The sequence below is a fragment of the Pezoporus wallicus genome, unplaced genomic scaffold, assembly GCF_028554395.1.
Source record: "Pezoporus wallicus isolate ANWC-B61680 ecotype Strahan unplaced genomic scaffold, APGP_CSIRO_Pwel_v1 contig_8824, whole genome shotgun sequence".
Lineage (NCBI taxonomy): Eukaryota > Metazoa > Chordata > Aves > Psittaciformes > Psittacidae > Pezoporus > Pezoporus wallicus.
Window position 1 is genome coordinate 473,717 of NW_026642442.1, and position 24,777 is coordinate 498,493.

General features: G+C 48.6%; 2 protein-coding genes across 2 annotated transcripts; both read right to left on the reverse strand.

The window, feature by feature from the left end:
- Window positions 1-2,793: 2,793 nt before the first annotated feature.
- On the reverse strand, window positions 2,794-17,646 carry IVD (isovaleryl-CoA dehydrogenase). Its single transcript, XM_057430572.1, has 11 exons — window positions 17,539-17,646; window positions 15,558-15,609; window positions 12,726-12,895; window positions 10,438-10,531; window positions 9,838-9,974; window positions 8,655-8,751; window positions 5,591-5,684; window positions 4,502-4,583; window positions 4,059-4,163; window positions 3,184-3,256; window positions 2,794-3,061 (listed from the first exon to the last, which is right to left on the reverse strand). The coding sequence occupies exons 1-11, from the start codon at window positions 17,614-17,616 to the stop codon at window positions 2,928-2,930; spliced, it is 1,116 nt and encodes a 371-aa protein (XP_057286555.1). The 5' UTR covers window positions 17,617-17,646; the 3' UTR covers window positions 2,794-2,927.
- A 1,971-nt stretch (window positions 17,647-19,617) lies between these two features.
- KNSTRN (kinetochore localized astrin (SPAG5) binding protein) lies at window positions 19,618-23,606 on the reverse strand. The gene is made up of 7 exons (XM_057430573.1): window positions 23,474-23,606; window positions 23,267-23,323; window positions 23,013-23,112; window positions 21,255-21,369; window positions 20,873-20,934; window positions 20,663-20,737; window positions 19,618-19,783 (listed from the first exon to the last, which is right to left on the reverse strand). Exons 1-7 carry the CDS (start codon window positions 23,602-23,604, stop codon window positions 19,652-19,654), a joined length of 672 nt encoding a protein of 223 aa, XP_057286556.1. The 5' UTR covers window positions 23,605-23,606; the 3' UTR covers window positions 19,618-19,651.
- Between the last annotated feature and the right edge of the window lie 1,171 nt (window positions 23,607-24,777).

Consider the following 24,777-nt stretch of genomic DNA (forward strand, 5'->3'; position numbering starts at 1 on the left):
CTTTCTGTGCCGAGTGCCCAGCCTGCAAACAGGGCAAGCATCTGGAAAAGCAGGAATGGTGCAGCACATCTCGCCCTGCCCCGCCACCAGCCCGGGGCTTATCAGCCCAGGCCAGTTTCTATGACAGACCCACAGCAGATGCTGTTAAGCTCGTGCCCAGAGGCACGGGGCCCCCGTTGTCCCTGTTAGCTCTGCTGCTCTCCAGGGGCACAGCCTCGTGTACCACTGGAAATACATTCCTTGATAAGAACGAGAGTTAGGGGGGAAAGCTGGGGCTGGTGGGAGGGAGGGAGAGGAAGGGAAGCAGCGCTGTTTGCATTGCTGCATCAGCCGGGATGTGCTGCAGTGGGGACCAGGCAAGGACCGCTGGGAAGCACCTCCAGGAGCCCAGCCCTCCCAGCAAAAGCTGCTTTTCTCAGTGTCCTGTAAGGATTGAACCCTTTTCCCCCTGCAAAGCCCTCCCAGTCCTTCCTTTTAGTCCACAGTGAAGCCCTCTTGGTGCAAGGGGAAGGAGAACGTGCAGTGCAGTGCAGTGCTGAGATGAACCTGTCTGAGTTATGAACCTCTCCCTCAGCCCTGTCCTGTGATGAATTAGACATTGATGCATTGCACCTTTAGCTCCAAGGTGCGGACCAGCCTGGGAAGTGAAGGAGTTATTTATCAGGTGCATTAAAATCAGAGCTCTCCCCTCTTTGAGGACACCTTAGGAAGCCTGGTTTTAACAGCCTGGATCTCACAACATCCTGATGGGGCTCTGGCATTGCCAGAGAAGCTCCTCTGGCCAGAGACCACGACACAGGGATGCAGCTCCTTCCTGGAGAGCCTTCAGGGAAAGGTGCAGGGGTTCACCCCTGTACTAAAGAGCTGAAGAACCCTCAGGTCAAAGAGGAGGTTCTGGGGCTGGAGATGCTGCCTTTCACAGGACACGGGACTGGGGCGCAGCAACCACAGTGCCTTTGTGACTTGCACGTACAGGAGATGACACCTGTAGGCATTCAGGGATAAACCAGACGTGTCTGAGCCCATAAATAAACTCAATGTCCAGTAACGCACTCAGTCTCAGATGTGAGGTGCACCCCACTTGTGCTTCGAGGCTCGTTCCCACAGCATCCTCAGGTCCAAGCTCAATGAGATCTCCTTGCCCGGCCGCTTGTGCCTGCTCTCTGCTGCCTCCAGCCTGAGGTTAAAGCTGGAAATCCAGCCCTGGGACACTGCCAGGGTGGGAGCCACCACCGTGCCTCAGCCCATGTGAAGCTTCAGATGAAGGCGCTACCACCATTGGCTGCAGCAGCTCCCAGTGAAGCTCTGGCACATCCATAACCACTTGGTGACCTACCTGGTGATCTAGGAAAGGAATTTCCCTTCCATCTCCAGTATGAAGACAGGCTGAGGAAGTTGGGGCTGTTCAGCCTGGAGAAGAGAAGGCTGTGGGGAGACCTCAGAGCAGCTTCCAGTGTCTGAAGGGGGCCTATAGGGATGCTGGGGAGGGACTCTTCATTAGGGACTGCAGTGACAGGACAAGGGGTAACGGGTTCAAACTGAAACAGGGAAGTTTAGATTGGATCTAAGGAGGAAATTCTTTCCTGTGAGGGTGCTGAGGCACTGGAATGGGTTGCCCAGGGAGGTTGTGAATGCTCCATCCCTGGCAGTGTTCAAGGCCAGGTTGGACAGAGCCTTGGGTGCCATGGCTCAGTGTGAGGTGTCCCTGCCCATGGCAGGGGGTTGGAACTGGATGATCTTAAGGTCCTTTCCAACCCTGACTATTCTATGATTCTATGATTCATCTGCAGCACTCCAAACCCCTCTGTCACCCTGCTGTCAGCCCCAACTACAGCCTAAAACCACACAAAGCTTTAAGCTTGGGTTTGTTGAAGCTGGTGGGAAGTTGCCTGCGTGGCAAGTGTTTAATTAATTGTTGTGTCATATTTCCAGCATCCTCTTGTGATTCACTGGCACGTTGCTGTGCCATTTGCTCTACTCAAGCCAGCTCCACTTCAATCTGCTGCTCCTACCATGCACTGAAAACACCCTCAGTCACGGCCGCGCTCGCCCCGACTCCAGCCAACCCGAGCTGGAGCGCGAGCGCTGCTGTTGCCAAAAGAACAACCTCCAGAAAGGAAAATACCAAATAACCCCAACCCCAAAAGTCAACCTCCTCCTGCCTGCCCCATTCACGGGTGTCACAATGCAGGTCTGAGCTTTAACTGTTCCCACAATGATGGATGCTGACACCTCTGGCTGAATAACCCAGCGGGCGGCAGTCAATCACAGCAGCTCGGGGCTGTGTGGCCGTGGCAGAGGGATAGGGAAGGCAGTAGGAAAGAAACAGATGTGGTGTTTTAACAAGGTTTTAGGGCTCATCACCTAAACCACTGCTTGTGCATCGATGAGTGAGCGTTCGTGACAGCCACCCCCACGATGTGGTTGGCGTCAAGCTCCCAGAATAGAAGTTATTAATCCCTTTGGAAGGTCACGATGGGCAATTTCACCTCCCAGTGGCAGTGTGCTGAGCACTTGCTATTAAACGGCACTGGTTGTTTTAAAGGAGAAAATCATCCCCTCGTTGTGCATTTGGGGGGGGCTTGGGTTGACTTCCTGTGCCTCTGCTTTCAGGCACGGTGCTCACCAGCCTGCTTTGGTGGTGGCATGTCCCCTGGATGAAGCTCAGCCCTGAAATGCTGAGGAACAGGATGGCTTACGACCAGGATGAGTCAGGATGATCATGAGAGGAGGAAAACCACTCTTCCTTCCATCTGATTCACTTTGTCAGAGTCCAGTCCAGCAGCATGCGCCTGCAGACCAGGCAGAAGAGAGTCCGCAAGTGGCCATCCCAGAATCAGAAGCAGAAGGAAGAAGAGTTGTGCGCTGCAGCCTCTATAGCCAAAGGCCTCGTGGTGGTCAGGGTGCTGTGCCTCCACTGGTGGGTGCTACTTGAACGTGGCATTAAAAGCCCTGCCAATGATGAGCCTGCGCACTTCACTGGTGCCTGCCCCTATCTCATAGAGCTTGGCATCCCGCAGGAAGCGCCCCATGGGATAGTCATTGATGTAACCGTTCCCACCTGCAGGCAAAAAGAAGCCAGAAGTCATTTCTCCTCCCTGCTCTGAGGTGGGACAGGACACAGAACTGCTCCTGGCTGTCTCCAGCAATCACTCACAGAAGCAATCACTGCCAGTGACTTACCCAGGCACTGAATCCCATCCAGAGCCACCTGCGTAGCACACTCTGCCGAGTACAGGATCACCCCAGCACAGTCCTAAAGGAGAACCACAGTGATGATGGGCAGGAAAGGTGTCACCTCATGGACATACAGAATGGTTTGGGTTTGAACCTTAAAGCCTCCAGCTCCAACCCCTGCAGGGACCCCTTCCACTGGAGCAGCTTGCTCCAAGCCTGTGTCCAACCTGGCCTTGAGCACTGCAGGGATGGGGCAGCCACAGCTTCTCTGGGCACCCTGTGCCAGCGCCTCAGCACCCTGCCTGTGTCCCATCTAAACGTTGCTCTGACCTTGCCATTACTCTACGGACATCTGCTAAGAAGCCTGTGGTCAGCCCCTGGATCACAAAGGTTCAGGATTCATTCCCCAGCAAGCAAGAAGCTGCAGGGGTCATTCTGTCACTCCAGAACACTCATGGTGGGTCTGGAAAGGCCACATGAAGAGAGAAAATGTAAACCAAATAGAGTGCATGGTGTGGGCTCTCACATCAGACCCACAGGAGGCCAATGTGAACTGATTTGGGATGCAGGGCTCTGTGCTCTGTTAAACGCTCGCTCCTCTCCTTTCAGAGATGCGGTGGCAGTGCTGGTTGGGGAGATGACTCCACCTCGGCATGACTGCTACAGCCTCTTATAACAGCCATGACGTTGTGACTGGGCTTCCACTAAACACCTCCTGAAGCTGCTAAATCTGCAGAACAAGGTTTTCTTTCCATTTGGGGTGGAAAAAAGCAGCCCTTTTTGCTGCGAGTGAGTGAGCTGAACCCCAGCACAGAACCGCCACCCTGCCCATGACGTGGGACCAAAGGGAAAGGGGCTCCCCCAGGCAGAGGTGAGCTCACCTTGGCGTTGAAGTGGCCCTGGTCACAGGCCTTGGCCACGTTGTAGACGTACTGCCGACAGGCCATCAGGCGCGTGTACATATCGGCCATCTTGCCCTGCATGAGCTGCATTGAGGGAGACAAGAGGGATGCCAACAGGAGCGAGGGGAAGATTGATTCCTGCACCATCTGGGGCTCACCCCTTCCTCTCCAGAGGAACCAGAGAGCTCAGAAGACCCGCGTTCAGCAGGCACACGATGGAGCTGGAGGCCGTGCCAATCCACAAGCTCCCAACGTCAGCCCCAGTCCCTCACCCACCCCAGAGATCCTTTCACCTTCTCATCACGTCGCGCATCCCCAGCACAAACCCCATACAAAGCCTCCCGTGACAGAGCTCTTTGTCTCCTCAGTTTAAAAGAGAAGAGCAAGGCAACAAAACCCATCCAATTCCCTTTCTGCCTCACCTGGAAGTGGCCAATCTTCTGCCCAAAGGCTTCCCTTACATGCAGGTATGGAATTGCGTGGTCAAGGACAGCTTGCATGAGCCTAAAAGCACAGGGGAAGGAAAACAACACAACTATTACTTAATAATAATTAAACCTTGGAAGCACAAGCTAAGGCAAAAAGCTTCTCAGCCCTAAACTGAGATGCTGCTGCCTTCCTAGAGCCCCACAAAGAGTGAAATGCAAAGGTCCTATTTTATTCCCTAGTGCTCGACATGCTGCTCTTTTAGGACATCTTGTGGTAAGGTCTTACCTTCTTCATTCAGGGCACTGAGCTGCAGAGCTTTCTCATGGCTGCAGCCTTGTGCTGCCTCGCATCTCCAGAGGCCACCAACTCGAGTGCTAGCCATGGGCAAGAACAAGGAGGGTACAAAATCCTCCTTCTGCTTTGTGGGAGATGGTCTTTCCACATGAGGATTAGGACAGAGCCCCAAAAGGGGGGACAAAGGGACTGTAGGGTCAAAGTAATTACTGGGGAGCTTAAGAAGTGGGTAAATGAAGAGCAAAGCCTTTACCCAGGCCAGGGGTATGTGACAATCTGGAGAGTGCTTTGGATTTGAAGGCTTCAGTAGCACAAAGGAGCTGGTTATTCCCAGGGTAACACACGCTGGAGGGACACACCCCCCCCAGCAGCTGGGGACCAAGGCACATCCACCACCTCTGGAAGGGTTTCTGTCAAGCCCAGTCTATTCCAAAGCACGTTGTGGAGGGGCTGTGGCCGGTGCTGCACTGGGAGGCAGAGGCCTGCAAACTGCCTCTCTGGCTTGGCTGTTTCCATCCCCTGCCCCTCGGTGGGTGCTCCACAGCCGTGCTTTCAGACTGCATGGGGAGAGCGACAGCGAAGGTGGAGCCCACACAGAGCAAGCTGCAGCTGCCTGGCAGTGCTGAGCCGAGCTCCCTCCGGGAGCACTCAGCAGCTACGGCATCTCCCTGCTCCAGCCTCTGCTCTCCCCTCAGAACCTGCCCCGTGTCCCAGTTCTCCACTGGGAGCTCCATCCCCAGCTGCAGACCCTGCGCTGGGTGGCCTTGCAAGAGATGACAGAGCCTTACCCCAGCGGCCCCCCGGACAGCACGAGCCTCTCCAGGTCCAATCCACTCATCAGAACGTAGACTCCTTTGCTCAGTGCTCCCAGGACATTTTCAGCTGCAATTGGCAAAGAGAAGTGATTTACTCGTGTGCAAAACCAAGCTCTGCTGTCGTCAGAGGCCTGGGGTCACTGGGAAGAAGATTCAGGCTTCAGTCTGATTCACCTTCCTTTTTGGCTGGAAACACTGAGGATGAGCTGGATGTATACTCCCTACCACTGCAGTCTTCGCAATCCAATCAAAGCCCGAAGGGAAAAGGCAGCAAAGGGTTATGAATCACATCAGCAATCAGTGCTATTCTCTTGCCAGTTCTCTACAGAGGGAGATGCTCTCCAGAGGAGAGCTCAGCATTTGTGCCAACAAGAACAGGAGACTTAACAGCCTGGGACCCCCTTCACCATCCCATTGGGTTGTATCTAACCCAAACTGGCAGCGTTGCCAGCTGGTGACTACCGAACACTGCTCTGGAATGAATGCAAATCCTGCTCTGATGTGCTTGGGTCACCTCTCAGCATTCCCAGCACAGGAACTGAAGCTTCACAGGCAAAGCTCAGCACCTACCACATCGGAGCGGTGTGTATGAGTCTGAGAGGGGAGAACACAGTCATTTGCCCCCCTCCTGTGAAGGGGCTGAGCAGAACACTGCAGTTGTTATAAGTGGGTTTAAAAGACAAGCCTTACTCCTGTGAAAACGGGACCTGAAAATGGCCACATTAGATAATGGGCTGAGAAACTGCTTCGCTTTGGGACAAGCTGAAGCACACGCTGCTGTTAACAAGTACACAAAGAGAAGCAGGAACAAAAAGCTCATCTCAGCAAGGCTGTACTCTTCCAATCAGGGAAGAACTTGAAGCCTCACAACTGTGCTTTGTAGATGGACAGATTATGCACTGATCACGCCACACAGGAGAGCTGACACATGCTTCAGGCTTTGATCACAAGAGATCTGAGAGGTGCGATATGCAAAGTGAAAATGAGACGGGACACGGACACATGCAGACTGTCTCCTGAAAGAAATAATCTGGTTTTCAGTGGCAGGAGCTCACGGACCCCATTGTCTCCTGCTTGTTGAAGAGCACGTTGATGTAGCATATGGAGAAGTGCAGCCTCTGCAGGGCCAGCATCATGATGCTGGAGGTAGAAAGAGGAAGAAGAAGAATGAAGCTCCAAAGCCCCCAGACAAGACAGAAAAACACTAATAGCAAACATTACTTTGAGGAACAGAACATAAACGCCAGCATCAGTAATCATAAAGTGACAAAGCTGCTGGTGAGTAATGACAGCTCACAGCTAAAGCACTGGAGAGCCTGAACACTTCACTGCATCCCAGGGAGAAGGGATGGATAGGTACATGGTGAGCTGAAGGACAAGCTGCTGACTGCACGAGATGGGCAGAGCTGCCGGTTGTGCATCACAGCAAGAAAATGTGAGTAAATAGAACTGCTGGGGCTCTGAACCTTCACCAGTGCAACACGACTGACTGCACCCATGGCCAACACCATCTATGGGAAAGCCACCAGCCACTCACTGCAGTGTGGCTGTGTCGTGGTTTAAACCCAGCCGGCAACCCAGAACCATGCAGCCGCTCGCTCACTGCCCCCCCTTCCACTCCCTGCTCCCAGAGGGATGGGGAGGAGAATGGAAAGCATGTAACCCCCACGGGTTGAGATAAGAGCAGTCCAGTAACTAAGGTATAACACAAACCACTGCTGCTACCACCACTAATAACAATGATAAGGGAAATAACAAGGGAAGAGAGTACAACCGCTCACCACCCACCGACCGATACCCAGCCTGACCGAGCAGTGATCTAACCCTTCTGGGTAGCTGCCCCTGGTTTATAGAGTGGCCATGACATGCTGTGGTATGGGATACCCCTTTGGTCAGTTTGGGTCAGGTGTCCTGTCTCTGCTTCCTCCCAGCTTTCCCTTCTTCCCTGGCAGAGCAGGAGACTCACAAAGTCCTTGGTCAGAGTAAACATTACTGAGCAGCAACTAAAACCATCGGTGTTATCAGTGCTGCTCCCAGGCTGAGAGTCAGAACACAGCACTGCACCAGCTACTAAGAAGGAGAAAAGTGACTGCTACTGCTGAACCCAGGCCAGGCTGGCAGAAAACCCATGTGGAAGTGGATGGAATTGCAGTGCTAGAGGCATCTTGATCTGAAAGAATCATCCTGCAGACACAGGAGATGGCATCAGACAGGCTCAGCTTCCAAGGCAGGAGATCAGAAGCAGCATTAAGAGCCAGAGTGCAAAGCCAACACTGCAGTGATGTGCTGCTCTGAGTTATCAGGAAATGGGAATCCCGTTACCATGAGAACCTGCTGCTCTGGATAGTGATTGCCCAGGAGATGATGTGAAGACTGATCTCGGAGCAGAGGGACCCAGTGAAGTCAGAAATGTCAGACTGCAGCTGAAACTCATCCACTTCCTGCAGAGCAGCCTTTGGTGCCCGGGGAGCAGGAGAGTCACTTGCTTTGCAGGTAAGCAATTAGGATTTTCCTGAGTTCTGATAAGGGGCCTCCTCCACCTGCCCTATGGAGAAGGTCATTCTATCTACAAAAATAGCCACTGGAGTAACAGAAATGGCCATTACAGTGGCTCCTGCTGTAGTAACTAACAGCACTGACCCCCATCAAGGACTCAGTTGTCGCAGGCAACCCAAAAGTCTGTTGGATAATCTCCAGTGACTTGGGGGGGAGAATGTCAAGGCAAATGAGCTCTCTCCTAGACAGGAGATGAGGAGCTCTAATGGAAACAAACAAGTTTCTTTGGAAGGCTCACCAAGGCTTTGCAGAAGCAGTGGGTGAGAGTCAGGTGGACGAGGAGTGACCCAGCACAGGATGTGCTCGTTGACTGCCCTTGTGCAGTTTCACCAGCTCTCCTGCAATGCTGCCAACCAGCAGATAGCCATCTGCAGAGCCCTCCGGGTCACAGCCCAAACAGGCCTGCAATTAGTGCTCCCCTTTATCTGATGAAGACAGGAAACCACCACACTCCTACTGCCCGGAGTGGAGCCCAGCTCACCTGGGATCTTGCAGTCTTCAAAGATGAGCTCACAGGTATTAGAGCCTCTCATCCCCAGCTTGTCGAGCTTCTGGGCTGAGCTGAAACCTGGCATTCCCTGCCAAGTGAAGCAGTAAAACCACATTTGAGATCTGAGCTCTGAGAGACCCCAGAGAGCTTCTTCTTTCCTGTGAGGGTGGTGAGGCACTGGAATGGGTTGCCCAGGGAGGCTGTGAATGCTCCATCCCTGGCAGTGTTCAAGGCCAGGTTGGACAGAGCCTTGGGTGCCATGGTTTAGTGTGAGGTGTCCCTGCCCATGGCAGGGGGGTTGGAACTGGATGATCTTAAGGTCCTTTCCAACCCTGACTATTCTATGATTCTATGATTGTATGATTCTAAAGTGCCCTGACTACAGAAGCATGTGTAGGGTACCAGCAAGGAGTCAAAGCAAAGTGCAAAGGAAGCAGATGAGCAGAGAAACACGTGCACATAGGGGCACATATGAGCTGAGTGCACCCGTTTTCTAATGTGCATAAGTATTAAACAAATGAATTATGGGCACAGCAGCCAACACTGACTCTCCTGGAGTAAGGGCTATTTTGCCAGTAACTCAGCCATTCCAATCTCTAAGTCAGGTTAAGTCCATCAGATGGTTCACTGATCGCTGAGATTTTATATTTCAAGTGCCATTTACTTTATTACAGCTTCCTATCCTCCCTGTGGTGAGAGCTGTGTGTAGCATAGCCTCAAATAATTAGGAGGGAAGAAAAAAACCCAATAGACTCCTGTTTTCCAAGGGCTCCCTATTGAACAGCCTGTTTCTGCTCCCTTTGGCAGGCTCTGCTTTGGATTCCAAGGGGGCAGTGCAAGGAAATGGGGGGAAAGAAATGAATAAAGCTATTTTAATGTCTTTGCTTAAAAATACCCCAAACCAAAACTAAACCCCCCCCCACACTAAGTTAGATAAAGGCATAGTAGGACAATAGCTCTGACAATTTTTGGCAACAAGCAAACCTTTTTGTATTAGAATCTTGTCCATTCTCTCTACATTTCTGGCCCTAAAGACTGGCTACATGCTTGGATATGGGTCTATGCAATTCAGCTATAGAAAGACATTCAAGTGGCTTCTACAGGAGCCAGTTAGGGGGAAGGAGTTCGTTCACAAAGCACACTGCAAGAAGCCTGTGAGCATTATCAGACCTACCCTCTCCACAATGAACGCTGTTATACCTCGGGAGGCCGGAACAGCGTTAACATCGGTTTTAGCATAAACGATGAGAACATCTGCATCTGGCCCATTGGTGATCCAAAACTTGTTCCCATTCAAAACAAAGTAGTCTCCTAGGAGCAAAGAGCAGTAACCTGTTAGCTCAGGAAAGAGCAACACCTATCTCCTCCCTCCACCTATTTCAAGGCAGGCTCCAAGGATGCTCCTTAATGCCCTCCAAGGATGCTCTTTAATGCCCCCCGAACACCACGTACAAACCCTTCCTAGGCTGAAGAAAACTCATTTCTTTAGTTCCTGGAGCCTAACAAATGCCTGACAAAGCAAGGCACCTACCACCGGTTCCGTCATACCACCAGCTTCCACAACCAAAAGTCCTTCAACCATCCGCTTCGTGTCTTCACTCCCTGCCTTTATCCCACACTGAACCTCCTGGGAGGCAGCCCAAGCCTGCAAACACCACCTGCTATACCCAGTGCTAAGCACTGTAACCCAGTGGTGCTGGGGAGGTTAATCTGAGTTTACAGGGGCCGCTACTGACACCAGCTATCTGTCCAGGCAGCACTCGAGAGGCTCTACCTTTCTTATCTGCCTTCAGCTTCATGGACACAACATCAGATCCAGCATTGGGTTCACTCATTGCTAAGGCTCCAATGTGCTCCCCGCTGATTAGCTGGAAGAAAAGACAAATATAAGAACGAGAGAAAGCAGCAGTGTTTCTGTTCCCTCTTTAGCCTGCTTTGGGGTGGTTTTTTACTGCACTGAACCTCCACAGTAGCTGTTCTATGTGAGAACCACACGTGAGAGCTGCTGGTCCTGACAGTCCAGGCAGAGAGCTCCCTGTGCTGAGGGAACAGATCCAGAGCCCAGTGGGATGAGAAGGATGAGCGAGATGAGCAGAGCCCTGCTTACACAACACCACCTCCAGGAAGGTGCCAGAGAACCATGCAGGCAGCCATACGCCTTCCACAAGCTCCTTGTGCTGCATCTGATGACTGCCCTTTTACATCAACAAGAGCTGTTAAACACAAAAGGAGGGGATGAAGAGAGATTGCAAAGTTCTTAGCAATGTTCTCACTGCCCAGTCCTCCCACACTCACACTGCAATAGTGTCTGGACACCTTCCTTCTGCGCCTGCTCATACCAGGTTGTTGCCTTCTCTTCACTGTTCTTTCATCCTGCCCTTTCCTCCTTACTTCTTTTTTCCTCCCTGTGCACTTTAATCCATCCTCTCCTCCTTTCGATCTCTTAGCTTTTTAAAACCAGACTCGATGCTTAAGATACACATTGAACCAACTCAATCCATCACTGCACTCCTACAGAAGTCTCCATGATCTGCTCAAAACCAGTAGTCTGTCATGAACCATGACAAGAACCACAGTGATCACAAACCCCATTGAAAGGCAGTGAATGAAGGCATTAATATACACTGGAGCAGCAATGAGGACAACTGAAGGTTACATATGAGCAGGCTGCTTTGAGGAAGCGCCACTGGACTTTGCATGTGGTTTAAATCAAGTTTCTGGTGCTGATAATTTCAGTAGCTGGGACTCAATGTCCTGGCTAAGTGTTTCCATGCATTTGGAAACTGAAATCTCTTTAACATGTCACAAACATCACTGCCCCAAATGAAGAAGTTCCATGTGCAGCTAACTAGCAAGGCAAACCAGGCATTTGGGCAGTGGGAAATGGAGAGTATAAAATAGGAAAGCAGTGACTTTCATTCAGAACTCTCAAAACGCTTTGGAATTTGGAAGAATATCACCCAGTGTCACCTCAAAGCCTCATGTGGTAACACAGCTCCAGAGAGCTGGACTATGCTGCCTACAGACATGGACCTCAGCACAGACCGGGAGATGCCAACACGGACTTCAACACAGAATGATGGCTGATGCCAACCTCATGAAGTTTAACCATGCCAAGTGCAAGGTCCTACACCTGGGTCGGAGCAATCCCAGGCACAGCTACAGGTTGGGCAGCGAAGAGATTCAGAGCAGCCCAAGGAGAAGGACTTGGGGGTGTTGGTCGATGAGAAAATGAACATGAGCTGGCTTCAGTGTGCGCTCACAGCCCAGAAACCAACCGTGTCCTGGGCTGCATCCAAAGCAGCGTGACCAGCAGGTCCAAGGAGGTGATCCTGCCCCTCTGCTCTGCTCTCCTGAGACCTCACCTGGAGCATTGTGTGCAGTTCTGGGGTCCTCAACATAAAAAGGACATGGAACTGTTGGAACAAGTCCAGAGGAGGCCACGAGGATGCTCAGGGGCTGGAGCAGCTCCTGTATGAAGACAGGCTGAGAAAGTTGGGGCTGTTCAGCCTGGAGAAGAGAAGGCTGCGGGGAGACCTCAGAGCAGCTTCCAGTGTCTGGTGTCTGAAGGGGGCCTATAGGGATGCTGGGGAGGGACTCTTCATTAGGGACTGCAGTGACAGGACAAGGGGTAACGGGTTCAAACTGAAACAGGGGAAGTTTAGATTGGATCTAAGGAGGAAATTCTTTCCTGTGAGGGTGCTGAGGCACTGGAATGGGTTGCCCAGGGAGGTTGTGAATGCTCCATCCCTGGCAGTGTTCAAAGGCCAGGCTGGACGAAGCCTTGGGTGCCATGGTTTAGTGTGAGGTGTCCCTGCCCATGGCAGGGGGTTGGAACTGGATGATCTTAAGGTCCTTTCCAACCCTGACTATTCTATGATTCTATAATGTGGATTAATAGGACAAAAATGAAAGGCAAATTTGGCAAGTAGTGTATTCCCTAAGGGTGGGTGACTGAAATCAGTTAGTGCTTAACATGGGCCATGCTGTGAAAGAGGCCCATCTCTGCATGAACCCAAACACAAATGCTTCCCAGCCTCCCCCCCTCTTCCAGCCACGCACCTTGGGCAAGTACTTCTCCTTCTGGGCCTCACTGCCGTTACGCACCAGCTGGTTGATGCAGAGGTTTGAGTGGGCACCGTAACTGAGCCCAACAGCCGCTGATGCACGAGAGATCTCCTCCATCACCAGCACGTGGTCCAGGTACCCCAAAGCAGAGCCACCATATTCCACTGAAAAGAGGAGAGAAACCTCACGTTAAGCACCGTGGCGTATGTCACACGTGCACAAGATCCCAGGGTTGGGATCAGTCCTGAATGAGATCCAAGACACAAGAGAGCTTCTGGCTTTGACTGACACTGTCCCTGAGCTGAGCACCTCTGGCTTTCCCCATCTCCTCTGATTTCAGTTTCCGTATCAGTGGTATTATTTCTTCAGCATAACCAATAATTTACTTGTACATCATAATTTTCTGCACAAAAGGTGCATTAGGATACATCTAAAACATGCTGCCAACACCTGCACAATAATGAGTCTGTCTTGCAACCTCCATATTACCATCAAGATGAAATCACCAAGTGGCAACCTGTATTAGGTGAGAGGACAAAAGGACACAGGCAAAGTCTGTAAAGGGCCGTGCATGTCTGTCATAACAAGGACCTCTCAAACTGCTCAATAAGTGGGGCACCAGGGACTTTTCTAAGCCCCTACATGTGCAGAAGACCAGCTCTTTGATGGGTGGCTGATTCAGAAGGAGAATGATCCATAAGTGTAACTGCTGCAATTCACCACTAGCAAGGATGTGGGTTTCAAGAGAGGATGAAGTGAGACAGAGCAGCAGCAGCACTGTAGCTGGGATCTAGCTAGGCATGGTGAGTGCTTAAACTGGTGGTGAAGATTAAAGGCACACAACAGAACAGGGAGAGAGGGAAGGCAGGGAAAAAAAGAGGAGGCTGAGAAATGCAGCACGGCTTTGAGCAGCTGACAGCCTACATAAATATATACGTGTATATACAGATACATACACACAAACACAGGCATATCCTCCTGTAAAAGCTTTGTTCTACAGGCAAGAAGCAAGCGGTTGCAGTGCTACGAGGAGAACTAAAACAGGAGGACAGAAACACTGCAAAGGAGTCAGGGAGTCCATCTGGGAGCACTTACTGGTCATCAGTGTGAATGCTGGAAGTGAGCAGCAATAATGGTGACAGCAAATGTGTTTGTAAGTCTAGAGTGACCAAAGAGCTGAGTGTGTAACCTGGGCTCGGGGAGGTCTACTGCCCCTAATGCAGCAAAGCAGCACAACCTTTCCTCCCATGTCACTCATTCTGACTCCTGTGTTTATCTGCAGGGCTCTTTATCCTTTGACATTACCTCTCCATCACAAATCAGAGTTTAGGCTTCTACTACCCAAGCCCTAACTGACAGGTTTAACCATTTCTTACATATGCCAAACCAGGAGTTTTCAATCCAGTCCTACAGAATGATGGGCTTAGTGCTAGTGCCTCGAGATAGGAAAGGTAACTGCCTGCCATAAGCAATACTGGCCTAGGATCATGTTGTACTGCAAGAGGTACAAGAAAATAATCCTGCCAGACAGCTTCTTGTGCAATACAAATCACAGTGTGATTTAGAATGATGCTGCCCTTTCACAACTACTTTATATGACATGCCTATATTATCATTGCATGGTAGCTTCAGTATTTGCATTTCCTAACACAGGTCTTAATAAAACAACTGTAAAATTACAAACCAACAGAGTTGTATTAGTTTTAAGAAGAAAACAGAAAGCACTGCTGTTTAAAATGCTCCTTTAACAGATTCGAGCCACCGGTGCCCAAACACGCCATTTAACAGAGCATACGCCCGCATAAGTTTTCACATTATCTTCACATCCTAAATCCCAGCCTCCACCTCCCACAACAAAACCAATGCCAACAAAGCAAGCGCACACAACTCTACAATCAAAAACCAGGGCAAAACTGCTGGGCATAGGAGGGTTTGCAGGGTAAATGGTGGAGGAAATCAAAAAGGACAGGACTCGGGAGGGGATAGCTTATTTATAGTGTGGGAAACTGCTGTAAGCCTCGGGCACAACATCAAAGAAGAAAGAAGGTAAGAGTGAGAAAAAACAGGAGCAGCAGTAAATTGGGCAAACAGAAATCCAGACTCTTTCAAGCAGACTCGGTGGCACTGAAAGAAACGCAGAGGCATTATTCGGAGGCATTGCTATTCAGCCTGCCGCTGCACAAGCCTTTGCACACACGCATCTAGAAGCGGAGACTTTACGATGGGGAAATAAAGGCCCCATTGCCCGCTTTTCTGCACTAAGGGCTTCTCCTCATTACACTGTGTTAGTGCATTCAGCATGACCACAGCAGCCTCCGTCAGCTCTAACATGAATCAAAACACTTTTCAGCTAACCTGGGGGAGGCTGAATAAGATTTACCCTGATTCTTTCTGACTGGTTGGATGGGGTAGGCTCACCATTAGTTATCACAGCTTTCCAGGGGGTTGTTTTAGAGCCTTTAACTTCTCCCATTAGAGATGGATGCTTGCTCTAGGATACCTTTATCTCTAGCTCTTGTTCTCCAAAACTTGAGTAAATGCTTCATAGTAGAGAGATGCAAACGCGTTTGAGTGGCTTATAGCTGGAGAAGCCACTCCTGAAGAGTGCTTTTACAACGGTAAGAGGCATTTTGTACTCATCCAGGAGTCTAACAAGGAACAAGGACTCTGAGGCAGTGAAGAATAGCAGAAGTTGTGGGAGAGCGTTTAAAAAGCTGGAAGCTCCTGGATGAACTGGACATCCCATCACAGACACGTTGCTATGAACTGGAAAGGGCGAGTTCACAGCAGCCTGCTTGGTTTGGAGAAAGGTGGGAGCAGACTTACCAGGAGCCGTGATCCCCAGAACTCCCAGTGCCCCGAGCTTCTTCCAAAACTCCTACAAATACAGAACAAGCAATCAGTGCAGGCTCAGGGCACTGGCATAGGAAATTGTCCCAGGTAACTCACTGGACTCATCAGTTTACCTTATCCTGGTGATATCTCAGAGATAAATGCATTGATACCTAATTCCTCCTGCATGAGCACCTCCATCCTTGGGACTAGGAGCCCAAGCAGACTTCAGGACATCAGTTATGCTCCACAGGAGAGGAGCCTGCTGAATTCAGTGAAAATTCACAAGCCTAAACTTAACTCTGGAAGGACAGGGCCTGAGATGTAACTGGTTGTCCTGGTTAAGGAGAACTTTGATGACTCAAACCCTCCCATTAATTTAAAACCAGCGCGTCCAGGCTTTCACAGACTATCTCTTGCTAAGGATTCTTTAGGATGTTATGACTTAAATTTATGCTTGTCTTTTATCCCACACATCCTTGTCACTGTTTTAGCAGCATTGTGTAGGCCTATCAGCCTGCTGTGCTGCAAATAGCAGTTAGCAGAAGCTATCCATGGATGAAACCCTGGAGATATATATATGTATTACAGTGACTGCAATCATATATATATATATATATGTGTGTGTATATATAAATATATATATATATGAGAGTTGCTATTTGCTGGCACTTTAAAACTCTTCTAGTAAAGCAGAAACTGGTAAGTAAAGCCCAGAAAGCCTTCTTAGGAGAGATGAAAAAGGGGAATGCTGCAGCCAGGGCAGATAGAGGTGGTTCCTGCCTTGACAATGGTACTAGAGAAGTTACTAAAGGTGACCATAACAGAGAACTTGTGACCACCTTGGATTTGTGAAGCTAAAGGAGATCAATCCACAAGGGCCACTCAAGGACCTGTAGGTTCTCAGGACACACATAGGGATTGAATAGCACTACTGTACTGAGTTTTGCATGGCTGAACATGCATGCTACAAAGTTCACTGCTAGAGGACAAGCTGTCCTCCTTAACTGCCAACTCCTCTATTTGTCCATTACCCAGATTTATCAGTGGCAATGCCACTGCTCAGGTGACAGCCACACAATGGAGGTACAGAGCAACTGCCTGATGAGGGACACACACATCAGCTGTGCCTGGCACACGGCATCACAGAGTAGGAAGATGTAATGCAGTAGCAAAAGGTGTCACCAGGGAGGACCACATCCTGGAGGGGCCATCTCTCTCTGCCTCTCCTCCACTATGCGATAGACACACAAGTAAATGCTTGTCAGATGGCCCCGGTGTCCAGCAATAAGATAATTATCAGTGAATAGTCCCTGGAGACTTCAAAAAGCATTATTTAATAGCTCCAGATGACATCTGGTGCACCAGGCTAAATTTATACGCTTCACTTCAAAGCTGCACATCCAGCCCTGAAAACATCAACATCAGAGCCCTGGGAAATCCGAGCAGATGTTCTGAGCTTTTCAAGTCTTGTGGAGCTTATGAAAACCAATAGTTAGATGTCTCGTTTTCACCAATCAAAGCAGCCCGTGGCACAGACTCTGGTGGGTTTATCAGGAAGGCAAGTTTCAGCTCGATTCAAACGCTGCATTTCACTGTTTGCACACAAGATTTTCACCATGAGTTTGAGAGGAAACTCAGCCAGCCAAGAAAGGCTCCTGGCTAGGAGAACACAAAGCACCCATTAGAGAGGGAGCCTGAGCAGAGCCAAGCGGGAATACCACGATGAGAATCCAAACAAGACCATTGTCAATTCCTTTTACTCACACCCTGCCTGGGTTCTGCCCCAGGTTGCTGAAGGTTGTTAACAAAAGAGGAAATCAAAACCTGGGTTTTCTATGACTTCCAGGGTTGAAAAGTTACTGCACATGTTCCTGTGGTGTGGCTGGGATGCTGTGTCTGGATCACCGCACAGATCAAAGCACAGACAGGCTTTCACTACCAGCTATATGAGATGCACACATGAAATACTTGCCCGCATGTCTTTGAATTCGTTTTCCTGGTCAATCTGTTGGGCCTTGGGAGCCAAATGCTCTTGACAGAACTTTGTCATGGTCTGTCTAAGCTGGGAAAAGAGATGAGGAGAAACACGTATGTTACATCTCGTCAATATATTGTCATCTTCTTCCCTAGGATACTGCCAACATTCCCTGCCAGGCAACTCCAGGATCCCAAACCCAGAAGCACAAGCCCATAAGGAAATCAATGCTGCAGGTTTCTAGACCATTTGAAAGCCCCTTTAGTGTTTTAAGGAGAAGATACTGATGTACTTAAGTTCCCGTACAAGTTCCTCCCAGCATTTAACCTTAACAATCTTACCCCAGCATGAGCAAATGTTACAGAACTCACGCCCACACGAGAGTTTTAGGGAATGTTTTTGGGCAGGAGACTTTGAAAGCTGATGAGCAGAGTTTATAATGCATTAACTCCACCCAGTAGCTGCTTATAGTTTCATTTAATTATAAGCAGATGCCTCTAATAAGCATTCCAAGCGTTAAAATCTTTTTCTAAGTTCTAAAGTCTAAACACTTACATATGTGTATTCTGCAGACATCCTAAGAAATTACATACAATAGCTGAAGTGGGTTTCATATGAAGATTTAAAAACTGCCTAGAGCTTTATAGGTAGAGCTTAATAATCCCCCTTTCCCTTTTGGTTCTTTATTCCCACAGATTAATGCTGGTGAAGGAACAGTTTTAGAGACTGAAACCCTCTGCTGCTTAACCAGAACATGTCGAAGGGGCAGAAGCAACAACCCAAAACATGCCCAAGCTTCTCTGCCCTTCCCAACCCCACAACCAAAGCATCCCCTTTTTTGCAATGAACAAGATATCTTCATTTCTATGGCTACCCTGGCCTTGGGTTCTGGTACCACAGAATGAGTTTTGCCCTCACTGATAGTCTTAAAAGCTTTAAACAAAACCAAACCACATTACATCTGTTTCCACTGCAACAAAGCTGAAGGCAGTAAACTTGAGAATAAAGCTTAAAAGCCATAATTAAAACACCTTTATCAATTCAAGACTGATGGCCAGACTCAGATGGGCACCCCTGATACTCTAAGCCAGGTTAAAACAGCCAATTCAGATTTTAACCACTAATTCCCAGTTTGACATTACTAAATATCTATTTCTGATCCTTTTTTAGCTTTTCCACCAGGTAGGTACGAGCTACAAGAATATTTTCCTCCTTTTACATGTGCTGAATATAGAAGCACAAAGAAACATCAAGTTAATTTGAGGCTATAAACCATGATGACAAACCTGGCAAAGAGTAAATCTGTAGTAAGAAAGAAATAAGAATGGTTACGTTTAGTTTGTACATCCCTATGCGTGCACTGCCATAATTATCTGGAATATAAGGCTACAGCTCCAGGGCTAAAAAGCACCAGGGAAAACAGTTTCATTGCAGAAGCCTGTCTGGATCAGCCCTTTGAAAGGCACTGCCTTTCACTCCATGCCCCGGACAGCAGGGAGCAAGTGGTGTAATAGCTAGCGCCAGGGGGCTATTGAACACAGAGAACAGTAAAGCTGTGAACTATCACTCTAAATCTTGAGGTCTCCTATTGGGCAAGAGAACGAGCTAGAAAAGCGGCAACACTTCTTCTGTGAGGATCTGACGAGGCCAAATTTGCTTCTCTGATGACTGTATTTCTGATTGCTTGTATTACCAAATATACTCATAGCTGATCATATACCCACAAGGAACTGGTCTAGTGGAAGGTGTCCTTGCCCACGGCAGGGGATTGGAACTAAATGATCTTCAAGGTCCCTTCCACCCCAAACCATTCGGACCCTACGACTTCTGACCAAACCGGCCCATCGTGAACGCCGTGGACTCCTCCGGTGCTTCGTTATGCGGTATTTCACCGTGAAGAGGTGCGTTCCCCGACGAGGAAAAGCCGGAGATACCCGGCTCTGCCTTCCATGGGGTCCCGGCTCCCCACTGACACGTGTCCGGGGCGCGCCGTGGAGCAGCGATGGTGCATCAGTTCTCACCACCAATGTGAGAGTGAGGTCTGACGAGGAGAGCCCACTGAACTGGGAGTGAACCAGCAAAACCGGGCAGTACAGTCCATCCTCACTCCTCACATAGCCAGGAGCAGCTCCAGCTGGTCAAGGACCACTGAACACTCCTTCATGGATGCTTGGAAGGATGAATGCTGCTCCAGGGAGCACTGCCTCTCTTCTTCCGCTGCTTCCCACCTCACTGTCGCTGTCTGTAGAGAAGTCAGTGTACACTGTGTTTTATGAACAAAGCACTGAACAGCAAAGCCACGTTGTAAAACAGGTCCAGCTAAAGCATTTTAACTCCTCAGCGGGGTCTTAGCCCCAGCTAAACTGGGATTAGTCCACCTTGATTGGCATGTCTTTCACCTCAGTTCCTTGAGGAAAGTGGCAATTTATCTCTAATTGAAGTTTTGTCAGTCTTGTATAATAGTGATTTCACTGGTTAGCTCTTCAAAGTCTTACTAGGATTGTAGAACTGCAATTTAATGTCTATTTTGGCCTGTATATAGACGATACTACTGAAGCTGTGTGTGCTCACATACCTCTGATTTCCCAGGGAGCCTGAGGTCTTCAGTATGCAACAGGTTCCAAGTTAGCCCAAATCGCCTGAATTCCCATGTAACAATTAGACTGGAAGGGATCAGTGCTCTGCTGAGTGCTTACAAGCACCTGAAACAGCCTCAAGAAACTCTCTCTTGAGAGGAGCTGGTCTAAGCAGAGCAAGCCCCTTTCCAGTGCTGACATCCATCAGTTCAGAGCAGACAGGGTCTAACTTGAAAGCTCTCATGCTTTAGTATCACGTTCACCTTCTAACTTGTTCCAAGTTCAGTCATAGATTATTCAACCTGAAGTGACTTTGATGAGAATTAACATTGCCCCACCACCATAAACTCAGCTTTAAACCCTCTGTTTGGAAGGGCAGTAATACATACAGCTTCTCAATATGTATTTACACCAGAAGCTGAATACTGCAGGCTTTCAGCCTTGGTTATTTGGAGACTAGAATGGGATCAGGAGCAAAACACCTCTCAGGATTTCACTCAGCACCAGGCGCTTGTTACCTGATCAAGTCAAAGTCACCATCTTACCTGAAGTTTCTCATTTTCTTTTGCAGCCATTTGATTAAATAGCCTCAAATCTTCTATGAGCTTCTCTGTTAACAGCTGAAGAGCCAAAAGGAAAATAGTTTAATACAATGCAAATAAACAGAGCTCTCAGCAGCTGTTCCTACAAAGGCAGCAGGACATGGACCCCTCAAAGCCCATTTAACTCCTAGTGCTACTTCAGAAGTTTCTTACCACTGTCTGCCTCTGGCATTCCTGAGTCTTTTCTTCCTCCTCCAAAATGGTGCTGCCTGTAACTAAGGTATGAGATGCATTAGTGAACCTCTAAGACCCAGGTAACTTTGCCTGCAAGAACTAACATGATTGCAAAGTGAGTTTTCTACAGCAAGAAAGATTAAATTATTTTCCATGTTTATCCAGGACATGGTCTACTCCAGGAAGCAGCTTTTTCTCTAAACCTAGGGGGGGGAAACAAAAAATCCCCTGGAGTTACAACAGTATTCCCTTAATGAGGAAGCAGAGTCCAAATGTCTCATGAAGAGTCATGATAGGGTGAAAACCAAATGTGTTTCAAAGCACGAGTACCAGAATGGCACGTGAGGCACATGGTCCTTACCAGGATCAATGTTTCTGCTTTCCAAAATCACCATGCAAGTCTCCTGAAGTTTCTTGAACTTCTCAACTTCTTGTACCAGGCCTTCTTTCTCATCCTTTAGGCCCTTTATGATGCGCTGTCATTAACATAGGCTGTAAGTGAATCATGTTTCCAAGGAGATTGTCTCCTCATTAGTCAGTAACACGGAGTGTGACACCAGCGGCAATACCACTAACACCATGACTTAGATCTTGCCCTTTGTCCCAGGCACCACAGCATATTAGTCTCTTGCAGATCCTTACTCCTGCTTCTTGACAGGATTAATACATTTGTCATGTCCACATGTCATCATAATTAATGGAAAAATTGGATCCTAGAGACAAATTCCTTTTAGGCAACGCTGGCATAGCTGCTCTCATGCTCCCTCTCATATCTGTAAATAATTCAGGCATTTGGTGAACTGAAGAGCACATAAACATTGGGAAGAAAAGGGCCTCTTAGACTCGTTAAGCCCTAGCATTAGTCCTTACACAATTCAGGTATTACCAGGCAATCAGATTAAGCTGATCAACCTCACAAGTGGAATGCAATTCTCCAGGAGAATCAATAAGCACATGGATTAGGCTGATCCAGCTGATGGCGTCAGAAGCTTTTGGAACATTTCGTAGGAGGTCTCAAAGGCTCTTAAAGAAATCAAGCTGTGAGATGAGAGGAATGATCATCTCCTGGATTAGTAACGGGTTGACAGCTAGGAAATAAAGTGAGCTTTTACAGCTGAAGGTTACCAGCTGGGCTTCTTACATATGGCAGAAGTTGTGCTAAGTGTCCTAGAGTAATCTGCAAGAGGTAGAGAATGAGGCATCGATTCTCAATCTCAACTCTATTCAAGAAAGTCCACTGAAGAGTCCCAGCTCGCTCAGCCTTTCCTCCAGTCCCTTGATCATCAAAGTGGCCCTTTCCTGGACTCCCTCCACAGCACCAGGAGCCCAGAACCAGACACAACAGTCCAGGTTTGGCCTCACTAGTGCTGAGCAGACATGACAAAACTTGCAGGAGAAATGCAGTGAAAGGTCAGGCACCAACAGACATGATAGCAAGTGAGGAAACATAAGCTCATATAAACTGAGCTCTGTGTTACATACTCAGAAGAGAGTAAGAACACTGTCTGTAAAACCTAGTGCCCAGCAGTGACCAAAATCCAGGTAGAATGTTCTTCTGTACCAAAACAGGACCATACCCATCCCTGAACACACATCTTCAGTACCATATGCGCTCTCACACTACACTGTGTGAGGGGTTAACAAAGCTGGGAGACATGGGGCAAAAGGAACAAGGAAATTGAATAGTTTATCTACCATATGTTAGGAGCTACATAAGAAAGAGAACTAACAGACCTCAAACTGTCAGTGGCAAGCGATTATTTACAGTTTCTCTTGGTGTAACTAAGAAGCATCTGGCAATATCAAGGCCATTTTAATAAAACTTGAATCAAGTGTATAGCTGTGAACTTGAAATACTCTCCCACAATGAGTTTAAAATGGAATTAGAGTTCTGATGACTATTTAACACTGATGTGGATGCCCTCTCCATCCAAACACATCTGCAGCAATTCTGATCTAGAAGTTCTAGCAGATACCACGCGTGTCAGAGGAGAAAACCCAGCCGAACTCTGCTGACTTCTGATGAAGACAGGAAAAGGAGCAAGACAGCCCTTTGATCTGACCCTGCAGGGATCAGAATATAAGACTTCCTCAATGATTTATTTTCCCCTTTCCTTACCTGTGCTTCTGTTAATTTGGAGTGTAGCTGTTGCTTGGCTGTTTCCAATACCTGATTCTTGGTCTTCAACTCTGCTTCTAGTTTGTATCTGTTGAGAGGTCTGTAGAGTCGAACATCAAAGACTGAGAGGCAAAATTATCAGTAGTACACACCTCCTCTTGTGTTTCCACAAAAATGCCCTTTTCTGAAGCATTTGCTCTTGTTTCTGACCAAAAGGGAGCATTACTGCATAAGGAGACTAACAGGAAACATACCCTCTTGCAGCTGGCTTCTTCGAAAGCGACTCCCCTTTCTTGGCAGATTTAGGCAACCTTAAAAGATGGGTAAAATACAGTTACCAGAAGGCCACTGCATCCTTGCATGTTACCGAGTCTGTTAGTTTGACAAACTCTGCAGAATGCTCAGCCAGCTTTAGGAGATTTGCCAAGTACTAAATCCATCGATATTTTACTTCTATTTACCCTTGGCTTGTCGCTTTGAAGACACCATCTGCTGGGATGTTGGAGCTGAAGTTAAAATCAGGACCTTTGTTGAACTCCAGGTCTGTTCTTTTGCTGACACATTGTTTCTTTGACAAAAAAGCCATTTGCATTTCTGCAAGAAAAAGATAACAGTGAGAACACCACAGCCTACAAACGATGGCTGAAAACAGGGCACCAGAACACACAGAGTTGCTGGAGATCTTAAACCTTCAATTTGAGGTGGATCACAATTATGTCTGCCTAGAATGGACATTTTAAGGTAGTGACAACTAAGGGCAGTCTTCAAAGGTTACATGGGATTAAGGGTCCAGAACAAGCCACAGATAAGTGAGACAGTAGTGTTAAAACCCAGTTACCAGGCTAGCAATAGTGAGGGAAAGTTTGAAAGTGATAATCCAGGCTCTGCTTGAGCGAGTCCAGAGGAGGCCATGGAGATGCTGCTAGGGCTGGAGCAGCTCTGCTCTGGAGCCAGGCTGAAAGAGCTGGGCTGGGGCAGCCTGGAGAAGAGAAGGCGCCTGAAGGGGAGACCTGAGAGCAGCTCCAGTGCCTAAAGGGCTCTGTCATGTTTTAAGCTGAGCCGGTAAGTCAGAAGCATGCAGGGATGGGGTGAAGAATCGAAAGAATGTAAATCCCAGGGACTGAGATAAGAACAGCCCAGTAACTAAGATATAACACAAACCACTACTGCAACCACCAATAATAACGATAAGGGAAATAACAAGGGAAGAGACTATAAAACTAAAAGGGGGGAAAGGAAAAGAAAACAATGAACACAAGTGGTGCACAGCACAATTGCTCACCACCTGCCAACTGATTCCCAGCCTCACCCACGCAGCCTCCTGGGTATACTCCCCCCATTTCTATACTGGGCATGATGTGCTGTGGTATGGAATACTCCTTTGGCTAGTTTGGGTCAGGTATCTTGTCTCTGCTTCCTCCCAGCTTCCTATGTCCCCCCTCACTGCAAAGCTTGAGATTGGAAAGTCCTTGATCAGAGTAAACACTACTTGCAACAACTAAAAACATCGGTGTTATCACTGTTGTTCTGAGACTAAAACAAAAAAAACAGCACTGCACCAGCTTCTATGAAGGAGAAGAATGACTGTTACAGCTGAGCCAAGGAAGAGCTATAAGAAACATGGAGAGGGGCTTTGGCCAAGGGCCTAGAGGGACAGGCCAAGGGAAATGGCTTTAACCTGCCTGAGGGGAGACTGAGCTGAGCTCTTAGGCAGAAGCTCTTCCCTGGGAGGGTGCTGAGGCGCTGGCACAGGGTGCCCAGAGAA